Source organism: Tauraco erythrolophus, chromosome 26 (assembly GCF_009769465.1).
Source record: "Tauraco erythrolophus isolate bTauEry1 chromosome 26, bTauEry1.pri, whole genome shotgun sequence".
NCBI lineage: Eukaryota > Metazoa > Chordata > Aves > Musophagiformes > Musophagidae > Tauraco > Tauraco erythrolophus.
This window is the reverse complement of record NC_141490.1, coordinates 3,999,256-4,014,291: the sequence shown is the minus strand read 5'-3', so window position 1 is coordinate 4,014,291 and position 15,036 is coordinate 3,999,256. Positions and strand designations below refer to the sequence as shown.

The window sequence follows — 15,036 nt, the reverse complement described above, 5'->3', positions numbered from 1 at the left end:
ATATCCTGCAGTCCTTGGGGCTGATTGCATGTTCCCTTGCCAGGACCTCAGTTACTGATAGGACCTGAGATGGGATCGATGAGCTCTGTTTCCGGCGGTGGTTAATTAAATCCTCTGAGGGTCGCGGGTAAATCAGTGTGTTCATTGCTAAGAGGTTTCTGGGAGCACTGGTCCCATCTCCCTGTCCCACTGTTCAAAGAAAAGCAGCCCAAACGGTCTTTTGGATTGAGGGTAGCTGCTTGTACTTCTGCTCCTTGAAATCCTATTGCTATTTGAAGGTTGTAATATGAATATCAGGAAACAGTGGTGTTTCTGCCCATGGTACAGGTTTGCCATCGCTATACATCCGTTTCCTTTCCGCATCCAAACAGTTTGTCACTTCTTGCAATGGTTTGGTCTTGTGGATTCTTCTGCGTTGTTTCCGTGTATCCTTCTGTTACATACTGCACATTGGACTTCTGATTGACAACTGAGAGAGAAACACACATTTATTACTGGTCTTGTAAAGGGGAGGATAAGTGCATGGTTTAAATATTTTGTGTTTAAAAATAGGAAAGTGTTGGAAGTATTTTGACAATAATTAAGAGCCCCACTCTCTTTTAATGCAGTTTAGGTTTTGCCGTCTGGGCTTATTCACCTGCCAAAAGCTGCCTTCGTTTAGACTGAAGTCCGAGAGTGGAGCAGAAATACCCCAGCCGAGGGGGCTGACAGACCTGCCTCCCCCTGCAGTCACTGGCTGAGGACGGGGCTGATGAAGCACTGATGTTTTATTGGTGGTGAAGTCAGGTAAGAGCCGTTCAGGGCAGTTTAACAATAGTAGCATTCCGGTACATACCACACTTACTGTTTTTAATAGCGTTTCAGTAGATTATATTTAGAAACTAGATAAACCCATTGTGATTATCCCGGTTAACCTATCAAATAAAAAGCAATGATTTTGATTTTGTACAATTCTGCATCACTCTTGCTGAAGCTGTAACATCTGTGGTGGACCTCTGGGTGTGAAAGGTTTGGGCTTAGAATATTCAGTTTCAAAACATGCAATTTACGCATATCTCTGTGTAGAAAGATTGACTGCAGTCTGCTCTGGCTGTGGTCACAGCAATGCTCTAACAGGAACTAGTTCATAGTGGTTAAAGCTTTTTACCGTGTCCGTTCTTCTCGTGGCCTGGACTTTCTTCATTAGATTTGGATTTATAACTCTCCAGTGTCTGCTCTGAAACATCATTCTCTGTGCAGAAAACAAATGTAATTAAGATGATGAGATTTTGCCATGACTCTTCCTCACTCTCTGCCTTGAGCATAAAAATCCTGAGAGACTAGTTATAAAACGGCGGTGCAGTCATCCCGAACATCTAAGAGAGATGCTTAAGACAAGCATTTCTTTGGCTTTTGTGGCACCTCCTGTCAGCTGAGGGGTGGCCCCAGGCTGTCAGCTACAGGGACTCTTCAACTGTTGTTTGCAACAAGTCGCAGTCACTGTCTGTGGGAGAAGGACATTTAATCGGTGGCTGGAGGAGCCGTGTTTTGTCTCCACCTAACAGGCTCCTCAGCTGTCCAGCCCCTCTGAATAAAGCAGCGTCAGCAGTTGCTCGGGCAGGGCCATCACCCACCTCTCTTCCACACTCCATGAGCTTTTTTCAGCTTCCTCATAAAAAGCAGGACGATGACGAGCAGCACGAAAATCAGAGCAGCCACCAAGATGGGCAGCAGGAGATTACTCTCTCTCTTTTTGATGCCTTCAGACTTCAGATCTTGCTCTGTAAAAGAGGCAGATGTATGTTTGTGTTGTTAAATAGCTTCCCGCGAATCTCTGGTAATTAAGACAAGAACGATAGATCGTGCAACAGGCCAGATGAACACGGTGGGAGTGTAGAAGTCACCTTATTTGACTTAATTTTAGGACATGAGGTAACATTTTTTATACTTATATGAATAAGAAAAACTGATTGAAATCGGTAAACTCATGCCCTGGCACAACAAAGAGTAAAATTTAGCTTTTTTTCTAGATGGTTGCATTTCTGTGGTCTCTCCCCAAGAGTGCAAGCGTTACCCACGTAATTACCATTACGTGGTCAGGGAGAACCAGCTTGGTGTAAGAAAGCTCGTTGCGTGTTTGTAGGCTGTCATTGCAGAGTACTCATGGCTTCGTACCGAAGGTGACGATGGAAATCACAGTTACTTTTTCACTTGGTGATGATGGGCCTTCTGTCCTGGAAAGTTCCTCTTCTGTGACGTTGCCACCAAATGCTGTTGCAGTCCCTGGAGGAATGGAAAAGAGAACAGTATTTCTCTGAAGGGCAAAGGGATGCTTAAGAAATCCATATTTTCCCAACGGCTTTGAAGTCCAAGGCACCTGGTACTGCCTCAGAAAGGGACTTCTGAAGCCCTGAACTTAAAGCTCTGTGCTCATTTCCTTGACACGGTGTTTTGTTTTAATCTAAAGACCGCCTAAGCTTTATGAACAGAAAATCCTCAGAGTCTCTTACACATTTTTGAACTCAGTGGTTCCTATTTACAGCCGAATTAAAACAAAGCTGAGCTTTGACTCTTTGTTCATTTTGAGGCTTTCCCTGTTCACCAGTTTGCTTTGCTTGATGCAAAAATGGGAATCGGCAGGTATCAGCTTTGCCTTAAGGCAGGTACTTTTTTTGGTATTTGTATTTTTGACTACTCTTTTACTGTCCTCATAGCCCACAGCGGTGCAGTCCCCCAGTGTGAGAATCTCTGTCCTTTGCCACCACCACGCCATGTCTGATGATGTACGGTCGTACCGTTGGGGACGCGATCACTCGAGGAACCGGCCAGTTCTTCCTTTCCTGCTGCAGTTGGTGTTACTTCGGACCCTGCGCAAACAGAGAGGTGAGTTCTGGCTTTCTTACCCACACAGACAACATATACTTGTATAATTAACATTGATTTGTAAAACTAGAATGATAAGGTGAGCTGTGCCTACTAAAACTTTACGTTCGTAAGAGATTTTCTTCCTTATGAGATAGGCAAGCACACCTAGTGAAAGTCCTGTCAAAAGAGTCAAGCTTTCAGTGTGTGTTTATCAACATATGTACAAATTGTTTATCAGGATGTAGCCATTCTGTGACGTTTGTAATCACTGACATAGCACTTTTAAGGGAACATAAACAAAGAGTTCATGTATTTCTAAAACAGCCAATTGATTTTTCACGGGAGGGCCAGTCACCAAGCAGGTGCCTTTTCCCACCTCGGTGGGTTTTGGTCAACCGATTTGGGCAGTGGAGCTCTTCATTCTTCTGCCAGAAACAATTCCTCAGTTCCATAACTGTGACCTGCAGCCTGCTGTTTGCACAGAGAACTGTTGTTGTGCAGTGCCATCTAGTGCAACTGTCCAGAGGAACCCCAGCCTGGGCTCACAGCAGGCTGCGATAGTGACTGGTCTGGCTGCTGCTGCTAATGCTGATGTTCTTCTGCATCTAATAGAGAGACTTTGTCTGCTTTCGTGGCTGCAAAACTGAGGGCTCCCCGCACAAGCAAGAAATGCTGTGTTTTGTGTTACACACTTGTTTGTATGTGACACTGTTCTTGCTAGCATTTCTGTCCTGATTTGGTAAATTCATGTAACTAAGACCAAACTTACAAGCAGATGTGAAATTGGGTTGGAGGTTTTGCTGGGTTGGTGTCGACGCTGAGCTGGTAATTACTGGATCCTCTGGTACTGCAGAAGAGGTGGTTGGTTGTTCCAATCCTAAAGGAAAACACCCCAAACCCAAGACAAAAATGAGAAGAGACACTTTGCCATTGAACTGATCCATGAAAAATGAAACCTGCTCTGGTATGCTACATGCTCCTGACCGTTTGGGTGCTCTATCTGATCAGTGCTTAGACTTTCAGTCCTACCCTCCCACCTTCAGCTTCCCTGTCCTCTGAATATATGTAACGCTATGAAATGAGGAGAAAAAATGAAAGTGAATCCATTACCAGTATGCTGTGGGTAGCCTGGAGCGGAGGCTGTGCTGCCGTTCAGATCTGACTCCGCTGTGGTCACTGGGGAAAAAAACAAAGCTGTTCTGAAGGCTGTGCAAAATGTCCCTCAGTGCTGATGGCAACTGGTGCTAGATGTTGTGTTTACCTGGCCCGTGCATTAATTAAGAAAAGGCCAAGCAGTTAATGCCCACCTGTAGATTGCTCGTTCTCGGAGACACGTGTGTCCACCTCTGGCACAGGATTTGTATTTGTTACTGAAAAAAACCCAACAACAGGAGAACTTTCAGAGCACTTTATAAGCGGTTGTTGAATCAAGCAATCTAAGGAAGAACAAGGTAAGAATAATTAGATCTATCCTGAAGATGAGTAGATGGGCAGGATGCAAACTCTACTCCAAGAATTATTAGACAGGCAGCTTAGGTGGTAGTTTACAACATTTTACACCCTGCTAGCTTTCCAGGTGGATATGTCTGATGCACAGAAGACAAGGGAAACTCACAGAGCTGACAGCTTTTTGGGAACATAAACTTTGAATTATCTTTACAGCTTCAAGACAAACATCACCTGAATTCTAGCAGCAGCATTGGGGAATTGACCTGCCTGGGCTGCTGTGGCTTAACATTTGATGAATTTTAAGGTAGTTAAGAACCAGAATAGAGCCCCCAGATCTTAGTTTGGAATTCTTCTTTTGCCCCAGGTAGCCCTCTCATTCGAAAATAGGTTCCACACATAGGGCAGTCGACTATGGTGCACGTGTGACTGCGTAGCTTTCGCCAGTTCAGGGTGGTAAAATGGGATAGCCTCTGCTCAAAGAGCCTGCAGTACCTGTCCTAGGGAGGTCCTCAAACCAGAAAGATGCCATCAGCTTCTCTTCTCTTAGTGCTCGGTGGCGAACGATGCAGCTGGCTGTTGAGTTGGGCCCATAGGCGAGGACTGTCAGCGTGCTGGTTGTGGTCCATTTCTTCCCATCAGCTTCTAACTTGTGCTCAGTGTCACCTGTACACCCATCGGAAGAAAACATTTAAGTGCTTTCTAGTCAAGAGCAATTTAATGAAAAACCTTCCAGGTGCCATCTGCATTACTTTGCTGTGCTCAAGCAGTGCATGACTGCCGTGCACCAGTGGTTCATTGTGTAAATGGATGACGTGGGAGCCCAAAGGCAGCAAGGTTGTGTTTTCTTCCTTGGCAGTTGTTTGAGTGCAGATCTCACTGCACCTCCTGCGCTTAACCCAAAGCCTCTGCTCCGTTTCATGACTCACGTGGGGAAATTCCCCCACAACGCCTTGCAGGACCATGGTGAAATGTCCCACACCCGCTTTTGGTCCTTTCTGAACAGCATGAATTGCTTTGCTGCGGGGAGCCTTGGGGCAAGGACCTGCTGTTTTGCAGCATCACTGAGAGCTAGAAAAGTTCTAATTCTGCTATGTGATGTCCAAGGGCGTTGAATTTGTGTCTTAATAGCTGTGGATTCGTTCCACAGACATAAAAAGAGGTTGTGCAATATTTGTGCACATTGATAAATATGTGCAATAACTATTGATGTGCAATATTTACATTTGCAATAAATAAACATTTATAGGACTACGAAACCCTGTGCAAGTCCTCCACCATCCCTACAATGTGGGCTTGACTCTTCCCCTTTTGCTGCTAGGGGAAGTTAAACACCAAGATTAATTGCCTTGCCGTAATGAATTAGAGAGAGCTATGTAACTTGTCTGATGTAGTTCCAAGTCCTCTGGGTAATACTGAATTCTGCTCATTTATATCATATGGAAAATAAAGGTGTGTTTCACACAAAAAGACATGTTTGAATAGCTCTGGTGGAGAGGAAGTTTTTTTCGGATGTTTGCCTTAAGTGCTCATGCTGGCACAATAATCTCTACTGTCTGTGTCTAATGTAGAGGTTCTCTGGAAGCAACTAGTGTTTTCTCTTCATCTCTTACCCTTGGTAACACCCTTATTTCTGAAATGAAAGAAATTCCTTGTTTCTAAATTAGCCTTTGCAGATAACTTGCCGTATCACATAGACCAGTATTTCTCAGCCCTCTTTTCCATCCCCAGCAGGGTCACATAAGAGCTCAAAAGGATTTCTAAGTGTTTTTGCTAGGAATGAAATAATCTTTGTCAGCAACAGCTCAGTAATTACAGCTGATTTGCCCCTGCTGAGCCCGGGTGGAACTGAGGTGCTGCCAGTAATTAAGATGTATTATCTATTTTATGATTAGTATAAATATTTGCAGCAAGTGACGAAAGCTGAGAATGGAAGAGGGAGAAAGGAATGTTACTCAAAGACAGTCACCTTCAAAGAAAAGGAAAGGCACATACAGAAAATTGGAGAAACAGTGAATTAGGGCAGTTATTTTTTTTCCTTTCACATTTTAATTCCTCTTTGCCACAAGCAGGCCGCATGGTGAAATCAGCACCTCTGTAGGCAAATGTTCCTTCGTCTGAAAACCAGCCACAGGTGAAACCAGCCAGGCAGATACGGCACAGGCCCTGTGGTGCTTAATTGTGGTGCTTAATTGCGTTCCCAGGTGCCAGTGGGGTGGGAGGTGGCAGGCTGGGTAGTTCTCACTGGGATGGCTTGGTCTGATGGCTGACTGGGTTGGTGCTACAAAGGCGAGGAGGAGATTAAGGTAAGCACGGGTTTTTGTTAAAATAAGTAAAGAAGTGTATGGTTGGCTTTGTGTGTTGTGGGAGCTACTTAGTATGTGAGTTGTGTGGTTACAAGAAATGTACTTTATCAGGGCAGAACTGAAGTTGTTCCAAGTTTAAAGAAACCTCTGTTTTTAGAAGAACACTAGGAAAAGTATACATAAAAACTTAGAGGTGACATATTGCTTCCCTGAGCGCTGCATGTCTTTCCAGCTGGTATTCCCCCAGGCCCTTACAGTCACACACAGCCCAGCTCTTCCCAAACACATGCAGGATTTTGCTACCTGCTTTTCCAAGACCCGTGCAGGGCTCCAGAGCACCTCTCCCCCTGCAATGGCCGAGAGCTCTCTGCCCTGGCTCTCATGTGGCTTGCTTACCAGCTCTGCTGCTTCCCCTGAGTGCAGCTCCTTTGAGCAGAGGCTTTATGCAGTTGCATTAATGCCTGTATATGTGGCAACCTGGATTTCTTTCTTGGGTCTGGGTTTCTAGCTATAGCCAGGCCAGCAGCCTTCTCTGTTGTTTTCTAGTGCTCTTAGTTAAAAAAAGTCATCTTGGGGGATGTGGGAGGGAGATTACTGGCTAAGCTTAGAATACCTCGCTTGATGATGCAAAATACAAATAAGAGCTTGTAAACACATCTGCATCTACGGGTATTTTCCTCACACTTTGATACAGATGTGCGTTTTTCCTCTCCCCTGTGCTACAGTTACAGCTAATGAGGTGGTTATTATTAGAACAGGCTCTTCAAAGCAGCACAAGTGAGACTGAGCTACGTGGTGGTTCCGTTCCTCCTCGCGTGTGTCCCCAGACGCGTGCAGACCTCTTGCGGTGCTGCGGGCTGGGTTTGCTGAGCTCTCTTCTTGCCTCTGCTAGGGAGCTGCCTGGCTCTGGACAGCTGAACCAGAGAGGTGGTGCTGGTGTGTACGTGAGCTGCTCAGCACAGCTGGGGAAAAATCTGCCTACTGCTCACAGTGTGAAAGTGGTTATAATGGATTGGTTAACTGACCGTATACTTGGGCTTTGAAAATTGTGCCTCCAGAGTTTTGGTTTCGTTTTATTTCAGTGGCGTTTCACTCCAGGCTTTTCAGAGATTTTGGTGCCAAGTGTCGTTCATCTGCACTGAATGTGAGCAAAGCACATGAGCCCTCTCCCTTGCACAACCGCTGGGATTTAGTGCTGACGTTTCCCCAAACCTGCACCGCAGGGGCCAAGTTGTATGAAATGAGTGGAGGGTGAGTGTTAGTCTCAGCTGATGTGTCGCAGAAGGTGTTTCACCCTTCAGTATTTTTAAATGTGCCCAAGGCAAATAAGAAGAAATTGTTAGTAATCAATCCATGGTCCTTTAACACTTACCAGGGAGCTCTATCCCGTTGTCCAATAGCCAGGAAATCTGAGGTTGTGGTTTAGATCCTTGAGTATAGCAGGACAGTGTAATACTTCTTTCTGTGTCTTGGGATACTTTCAGTGCTGGATTAGAAGGAGCAGCTGCAGCAAGAAGAGTTAGAATCAGTCATAGGACATCTTTCTACTCAGTTTTATGAATGGCTGCACACACAGCATTGTTTGGGAGCACTGAGCTAAGACCAGGATTATCTTGTGTTAAGCACCCTACGATTGCAGGCAAAAATGCAGGTCTGGAGTTGAGGAGCTGGCTTTGTGGAGCAAAGCAGGTGGAGGAACTTACCTAATACCTTAACAGTCTCCTCCTTGCTTTTGAATGGCTTGCCGTAGTAGAAACATTTATAGACGCCTTCATCATGCACTGTTACGTTAGACAGTTGGATGGATAACTCGTCCTTTGAATGATGGAGAAGTTTGTACCTCTGATCTCTTAAAACTGTAAGGAAAATAGAACCCGGTACACTAGGTATGTTGGTACATGAGAAGAAGACAGATAATCAAAGCAGTAATGAATGAGGATAGTTTTCTTTATTGCATGTTTTTAATTCATTGACACTCGATGTCAGGGAGTGGCTCCAGCACAAAGCACTCCTAGCTGGTGCTGCGCTGGCACAGAGGCAGCAGTAAACTGAAAACCATGGGGGGTGTGCTACCAGTGGGGAAAACGACATGTTTTTTCTCATTTTTATTTCCAGGGGGTCTTATTCCTGTGTTCCCAGGTATTATAGCAATTTGGGTTCTTGAAGTTTCTAGAGGAATAAATATAAGCAAGCGTTGGGGTGTGAGGACATGATCCATGGTCAGAAAAGTCATATGACCTTTGAATATAGAGCACAGATACATGAACTGAGGACCTTCCCCATTCCTCAAGTCTTTATCTGGCCTTGAAAAAAATCACTTCCTCTCTTTGGGTGTATTTTGTCATATATAAATGAACACTATGGTCAGCTCACACCTCTTTATTAACTGCTTATTAATTGGCTGTTTATGCTTCTCCTATCCGTGTCTAATTACCTTGATTTTAATGAGACCATCTCCTAGGATATCTGCACTCTGCTGTACAGTCCCCTTTCTCTCTCTTGACTCTCTAGTCTGTGCTTTGTTCCTCCTGCTGGGTGATGCATGGGAGTCCTTGGGGTCAGGCCAGCAAGTCACATGGACTTTTCCCACAATCGCAGCACAGAAGTGTAACTTTCTGCCCTTAAATTGAACTGAAACTGAGGATGTGTACTGGTTATTAGGGAGAAAAAGACCTCAAAAAGTGTCTTTTTATTTTTTTTTTAGCTGAGGTCTGGTAAAAATACAGAGTTGGGAGAAAATTACAGCATACTGTAATTTATGGAAGTGATTAAATATTAAAGGATTTTGCAGTCACCGTGATGGTAAGGCTTGTAGCTAGCTGGTCATATTTTTAGCTACGATGAGACTGGTGGGAACTGATTCACAAAGTGGTTTACTGGAGAAGCAACATGACAGAGATTCACAGTGGTGGTTCAGAATAAAAAATGAAAATGTCTTTGCATAATGTAAACCTTGGTTTCTCTCTAAACGAGGACTGTTTTCTTCTGTGTTGTAAAAAGAAAAGACTTCTGTGTGTTTGACTTATCAAGGATCCAAACTCTTTGCAAACCCTAGTCCTCGTAGGTGTCATGTTTTGTGTCTTAGTGAAGGATAATCGTGGGATGTTGAAACAGGCTGAATCCTCAGGTGGCTTAAGATACATACTGTTTTGTTCACTCAGCTTAGAGTCTGCTCCCATAGATACCCGTGGATATGTTCTTTCCCTAACCTGATTAAATTGCTGTGTCAACTCCACAAAACTTTAAACATCAAAAGGGCTAGAGCCATGAAAAGATGGGGATACTGCAGAGAACTCGCATAAACGAAGGGAGTCTTGCTGCTGTCATCTACCTCTGCAGTGTAAAACACTGAGGACATAGATATATGTCAAAACCAGAGATGTTTGATGGAGAGGTGATTTCCTCCTAGATCTTGCAGTTCTTGGGTGCATAGTTGGACTAGAAGACTGCAACAGGAGAGAGGAATCCCTGCCATAGCCTGCTGTGGTTTTTGGAAGCCTGGATGTCAAAGCTGCACAGGGTGGGTTGCAGTAGCCCTGTTTCCCATATTCATGAGCTGTCGGTGGCTCAGCACTGAGGTTTTTTTGGATCCCGTTTGAATCTAACGGCTCATATGTGTTACACTGAGAGTACTGAACTCGAGATCCTGGATTCCACAGGAAACAGTTCCCAATACATACATGTGTGAGTCATTTAAATTTGCTAATGAACGCTCATCCCACTTGCTCTTGTAACCGAGTAAATAGGAGCAACAGTTACTCATGACACTTTCAATTTAGAAATATTGGCAATACTGGTGGGAAATATTGGTAGGATGGTTTGATGTGGTGGCAAGACCTGGTGGCTGAGATTCCCAGAGCAACTGAAGTGGACCCTCAGTTCCAGGGTAATGGAAGTTGGGTACCCAGTGTCATTTGGATAAATCCTGGTCATTATTATCGTTAAAAGCTTTAACAAGCAGAGGTGCTGACTAGCTACTGTACAAATGGGGAAGACCAAGGTCATCCTCATCTTGCAGAGCTGTTGAATTTGTACCAACAGGAGGAGAAATAAGGACAGAGAGACATGAGGCGTAGGGAGTGGAAGGGAACACAATTATTGTAACTTTGGCTTTGTCAGCATGTGTTAGTGATCACTGCTTGTTTTCTAAAAATTTCCTCTTGATGCACTGCATCGAATTCCCCAGTGAGCAGAAGAGTAGCCAGGGCTTTCAGGCACACGCACTCCTGTCTCTTTCGTAAGGCAAGAGTGGGTTTTTGTGCTAATCTCTTGGTGCTCATGGTAACTACAGTTCACTGCTAAAAGCTCCGGTGCCAGACCACTCTTGTAGGGGTTTCCGTTTCATCAGCTTCCTGCCAGAAAGTGGCTGAATGTAAAACCATCTCGAGCGGTTGGGTCGCAGGTGAGTCAGACCGGCCACGGGTGGGAGCTTGGAAAGCCCACTTTGGAGTGACCGTCCAGCCCCACGTGGAAAGTGCTGCGTTCAGTTTTCACACTTACCCCGCAGGTTGCTTAGGAAAATGGTGAACCCGTGAGGATTTAACCACTGCTGGGCAGAACCGTTGTCACTGCCGAGGGTGCAGTGGAGATTTAGGTCCTCTCCTTCCTTCAGAGTTACGGTTTCGCTGCCAGCTCCTGGAAAATCCCCTGCCGGAGATGAGGGGAAAAAACAAGCACTAAAATGTGGCACAGAGAAAGCAGCAATGTTTTGCACAGAGTAATACCTCAACTTTCATCTTTTTCAATAGTGTAAAGGATTTTCTACATTGGGAAACTTGCCAATATGATTGTTCTGATATAAATAAATCACAATTGTTAGATAGGTCATCACAGTCACTAGGTCAGATTTGTACCAAAGGCTTGTGAACTTCGCCTGCCAGCACATCCAGATTTAGTTATGGGATGTTATTCCGCACAAGCCATTGAAGAATTGATAGCAGACCCTTTAAATGCACATTCTCCCCATTTGTTCACACAAAAATTAATTTTCATTGTTCCGTCCTCCATTCTTGAGCTGTTGAACCTGATTGAGCAGTGAATGATGAGCACTTCTGAAAGATGAGGTTTTTTTATTCAGAAAGTGTAATGCTGCAACTGGTTTGAACTGGCTTTGAAACTTCTTTTGTGGGCAGGATCTGTAAACCTGGCCTGGCACAGGTTACTAAAATGAAATTTCATTCTCTCTCCTCCCAGTTCATTTTACAGATGGGCCATAAAGTGTGTTTTTTCTCTCCAGACATTCTAAGATATGTAATACACTTTGTGAAAATATCTGATGACCTGAAATGAATTGACTTCTCCAGAAAAAAGTTTGCCCTGGAGAAATGACTAAGAACAGTGCCCGGGCCAGAGTTAAGTAAATAGGCAGTAAGAAGGTTTTATTTTTCATTCCTGTTTTGTGTGTTTTGATTTTATTTTCCAAGGTTGTCTGCTGCAACTTCTTACTGCATACATGAGCACTGCAGTTTGGGGAAATGAATCTTTCTGGGCTTCAGAAAAGCTTTTCCTTTTCTTATAAATATTTTAAAATATACCAGAATGAAGCTATTGTGGGGTGTTCTTGCTGGGCCTGATCTTTTACCACTAAAATCAGAGGGAGGACTTGTCTCCCTGGTTTCCCTTGGGGATCCCATGCCTCATCCTTCAGTTCAGGGAACGGAAAAATGGTCAGTGATGTAGCTTGGGACTTCACAATTAGCAAATAGACCATGGACTTTTTCTTCAGTATTTAGTCTTTGGAGTCTAAAAGGTTGTAGAAGAGATTTCCTTATAATAGTGCAGCGTTTTCACTTCCCAGTTTGTAAGTATGATGTATGCTGCTTTAGGTAAGGAGAAACTGTGCAATACCCATCTGCTGTTTGTCCTTACTGCGTGGTGCCAGGAGATACCATGGGCCAGGTTCCCCTGGATCCTGTGCATTGGTGAAGCCCTGTTGAACTTAGAGTGGCCGTAACTGATTTACCTTTCCATATGGCACATCAATGCCTTTGGCTTAGGTTTCCCCATTTCCTGGGGTTAGTGTCTCAGCTGGTTTCTCAGGGCTTGTGCCTCATGGGGAGTCATTTGCTGAGGAGTGGTAGCAAAGGGAAAACCTTCTTGCGTGGTTTCCACTTGTGAAGACCTGTGTCGGGAGGTGCATGTTGTTAAGGCAGCAGAGAGGGCCTGTTCTGTGGTTTTCCATGGGGCCTTTCTGCATCTTTTCATAGAGACAGTTTCCTGTCGCTAAAAGCAGCGTGGGGTGTTTCAAGTCACACCTTTTGAGGTGAGAGCAGCAAGAGTGAACGAGAAAAGGTGGGGGTGTTGCTTGCTTTTCTAAAACAGAAAGAAGCAGCCCCCAGAACAGAGCATATATGTAATTTTCATGAGAGATTATGGCTTCATTCAGATCATGATTCACAGGTCAAATTTCCTTCCTCGTATAGAGGGCAGTTTGACATGGCTGTGGTCTTCAAGCCACAGTAGCCCACTTCAGTACAGTCACTGGGGCATGATGCTCCTGTGCCAGCCCCAGAGGACAGTGGTTGTTGTACTGTGTGGATGCCCGATGCCCCAGCTACCTGGAAAAATTAGTCTGGCATCAAGTACAGTGATATATCCACCTTCTTGGCAGAAAGGGCGACAATTTCTTGCTAGAAGTTGCAGGGTGCAACTGAGCAGAATGGCTTGTGCCTCTGGTTGCTCTTGTTTTAGCCATCAGAAAGCGCACAGAGAACTTGGGGTGATACGCACTCCATGTGTCATTTCAGAGTTATCTTTAAAACTGTAGCCTATAGAGACATCTCGTTTAATCAGTTATTTTTGACCTCTGGCTCCAGACCTGTGAGTAGGAGTCTGAATTAATTCTGATGGCCAAGGGCAGGTAGCAGTTGTCAGCGGGTACAAATTCATCACAGAATGGTTTGGGTTGGAAGGGACCTGAAAGATCATCTAGTTCCAACCCCCCTGCCATGGGCAGGGACACCCTCTACTACACCAGGTTGCTCAAAGCCTCATCCAACCTGGCCTCGAACACTTCCAGGGATGGGGCAGCCACAGCTTCTCTGGGCAACCTGTTCCGGTGCCTCACCACCCTCAGTGTAAAAAATTTCTTCCTTACATCTAATCTTAAATCTTCCTTCTTTCAGTTTAAAGCCATTGCCCGTGTCCTATCATGTGGGAGTCCACAGCAATATCGAGGGAGGAAGGGTTGTATGCTGAAACGGCGTAGAAGCTGCTGATTTGGAGCAAGTCTAAAGTGCACTGCAAGTGCCAGTTCAGCTAGGATATAACTGACAGCTCCTTAAGGCCTGGCTTCTGTTAAACATGATCAATGATGATCAAATATCCTGAGCATACGGTGTTACGGAAGGCTTTGTCCCTGTTTAGACGCTGAGACTCGCTGGGCCCTCTGTTAACAACACCTTTGTGTCAGCAATAGCACTGCTGTGGTATCTGCTCCAGCGTTCGTTAGGAAGGGAGAGGGACTATGGCTTTGGCCAGCACCAGGCTCGGGCGTGCATTCCTTCTGCAAAGGTCAGGAGTGAAGCCTGCAGGAATCCTGAGCTGTGGATAGCTGTCTTGCCGCTTTCCTTAAAGTCTTTCCCTATTTGACATGGTCAAACATGAATCTCTCACACTCTCCTGAGCATGAGAGAGGGGAGATGGGCAGAGTAGGTATAGGCTACATCCTCTAGTAAGGAGTGAGGAGCATTGAGCATTTAAAGTGCTTTTAGTTTTCAAAGTACTTTGCAAGAGCTTTCTAAATTACACTGACTTCTTATATCAGCCTCCTTTTACACAATACATGAACAAAAGCAGACACAGACCTCCAAGCCATGGAAAGTAAGCAGTGAGCTGCCATCTAAATTTAAGGGAGAATCTTTTGATTTCCCAATGCTTCACCACCTTAAGCATCCTGCCAGCTGCTAGGAGGTGAACTGACCTTGTCAATGCTGGCTTTAGGAGCGCGCTGGAGTTAAGCACCAGCATGCTTTGGAAACTGGGTGACAAAACAGCACAGTCAACAAGAAAACAGCAGCAAAGCTGCCTTGCACGTGGCGTGCTGAAGCTCTGGAAACAGAGTTCTCCAGGCTGGGCCGCTTGCAAAGGGCAGGTTGTGCACGATGATGTGGATCGCTTACCTTGCATCAGGACCAGAGCCGCGACGTGTAGCACCCTGGTGAAAGTCATGCTGCGGTGTGGGCGCAGGCGGTCGGTGCTGACTTCCTCCGTCTGCCGGGGCCGCGGTGCAGCCGCTGCCTTTTCAGCACGCGGGGAGCAGATTTACCATGACTTCATCACTGCCGGGGTCTCTGCCCCCTTTCCTTCTCTCTGCTGTTCCACTCTTTTCTCCCCCCTCTGTCTCACGTTTCCTACGTGTTGACGACTGCTGAGAAATCGGTGACCTCACAGGTCCCTAAAATGAAACTGGTGGGCGACAGGATGGGGGCATTTCACCTTG

At 45.2% G+C, this 15,036-nt stretch overlaps 1 protein-coding gene across 2 annotated transcripts; it reads right to left on the bottom strand.

The window, feature by feature from the left end:
* Window positions 1-338: 338 nt before the first annotated feature.
* CRTAM (cytotoxic and regulatory T cell molecule) lies at window positions 339-14,765 on the bottom strand. Of its 2 annotated transcripts, XM_009982731.2 has the most exons (13): window positions 14,717-14,765; window positions 11,097-11,243; window positions 8,300-8,452; window positions 7,969-8,100; window positions 4,786-4,956; window positions 4,152-4,214; window positions 3,955-4,020; window positions 3,614-3,721; window positions 2,775-2,846; window positions 2,155-2,262; window positions 1,614-1,760; window positions 1,148-1,231; window positions 339-469 (listed from the first exon to the last, which is right to left on the bottom strand). In XM_009982731.2, the coding sequence occupies exons 1-13, from the start codon at window positions 14,763-14,765 to the stop codon at window positions 339-341; spliced, it is 1,431 nt and encodes a 476-aa protein (XP_009981033.1). The 2 variants fall into 2 exon arrangements, with proteins under 2 accessions (XP_009981033.1, XP_086483165.1); XM_086627039.1 differs by lacking the exon at window positions 4,152-4,214.
* Between the last annotated feature and the right edge of the window lie 271 nt (window positions 14,766-15,036).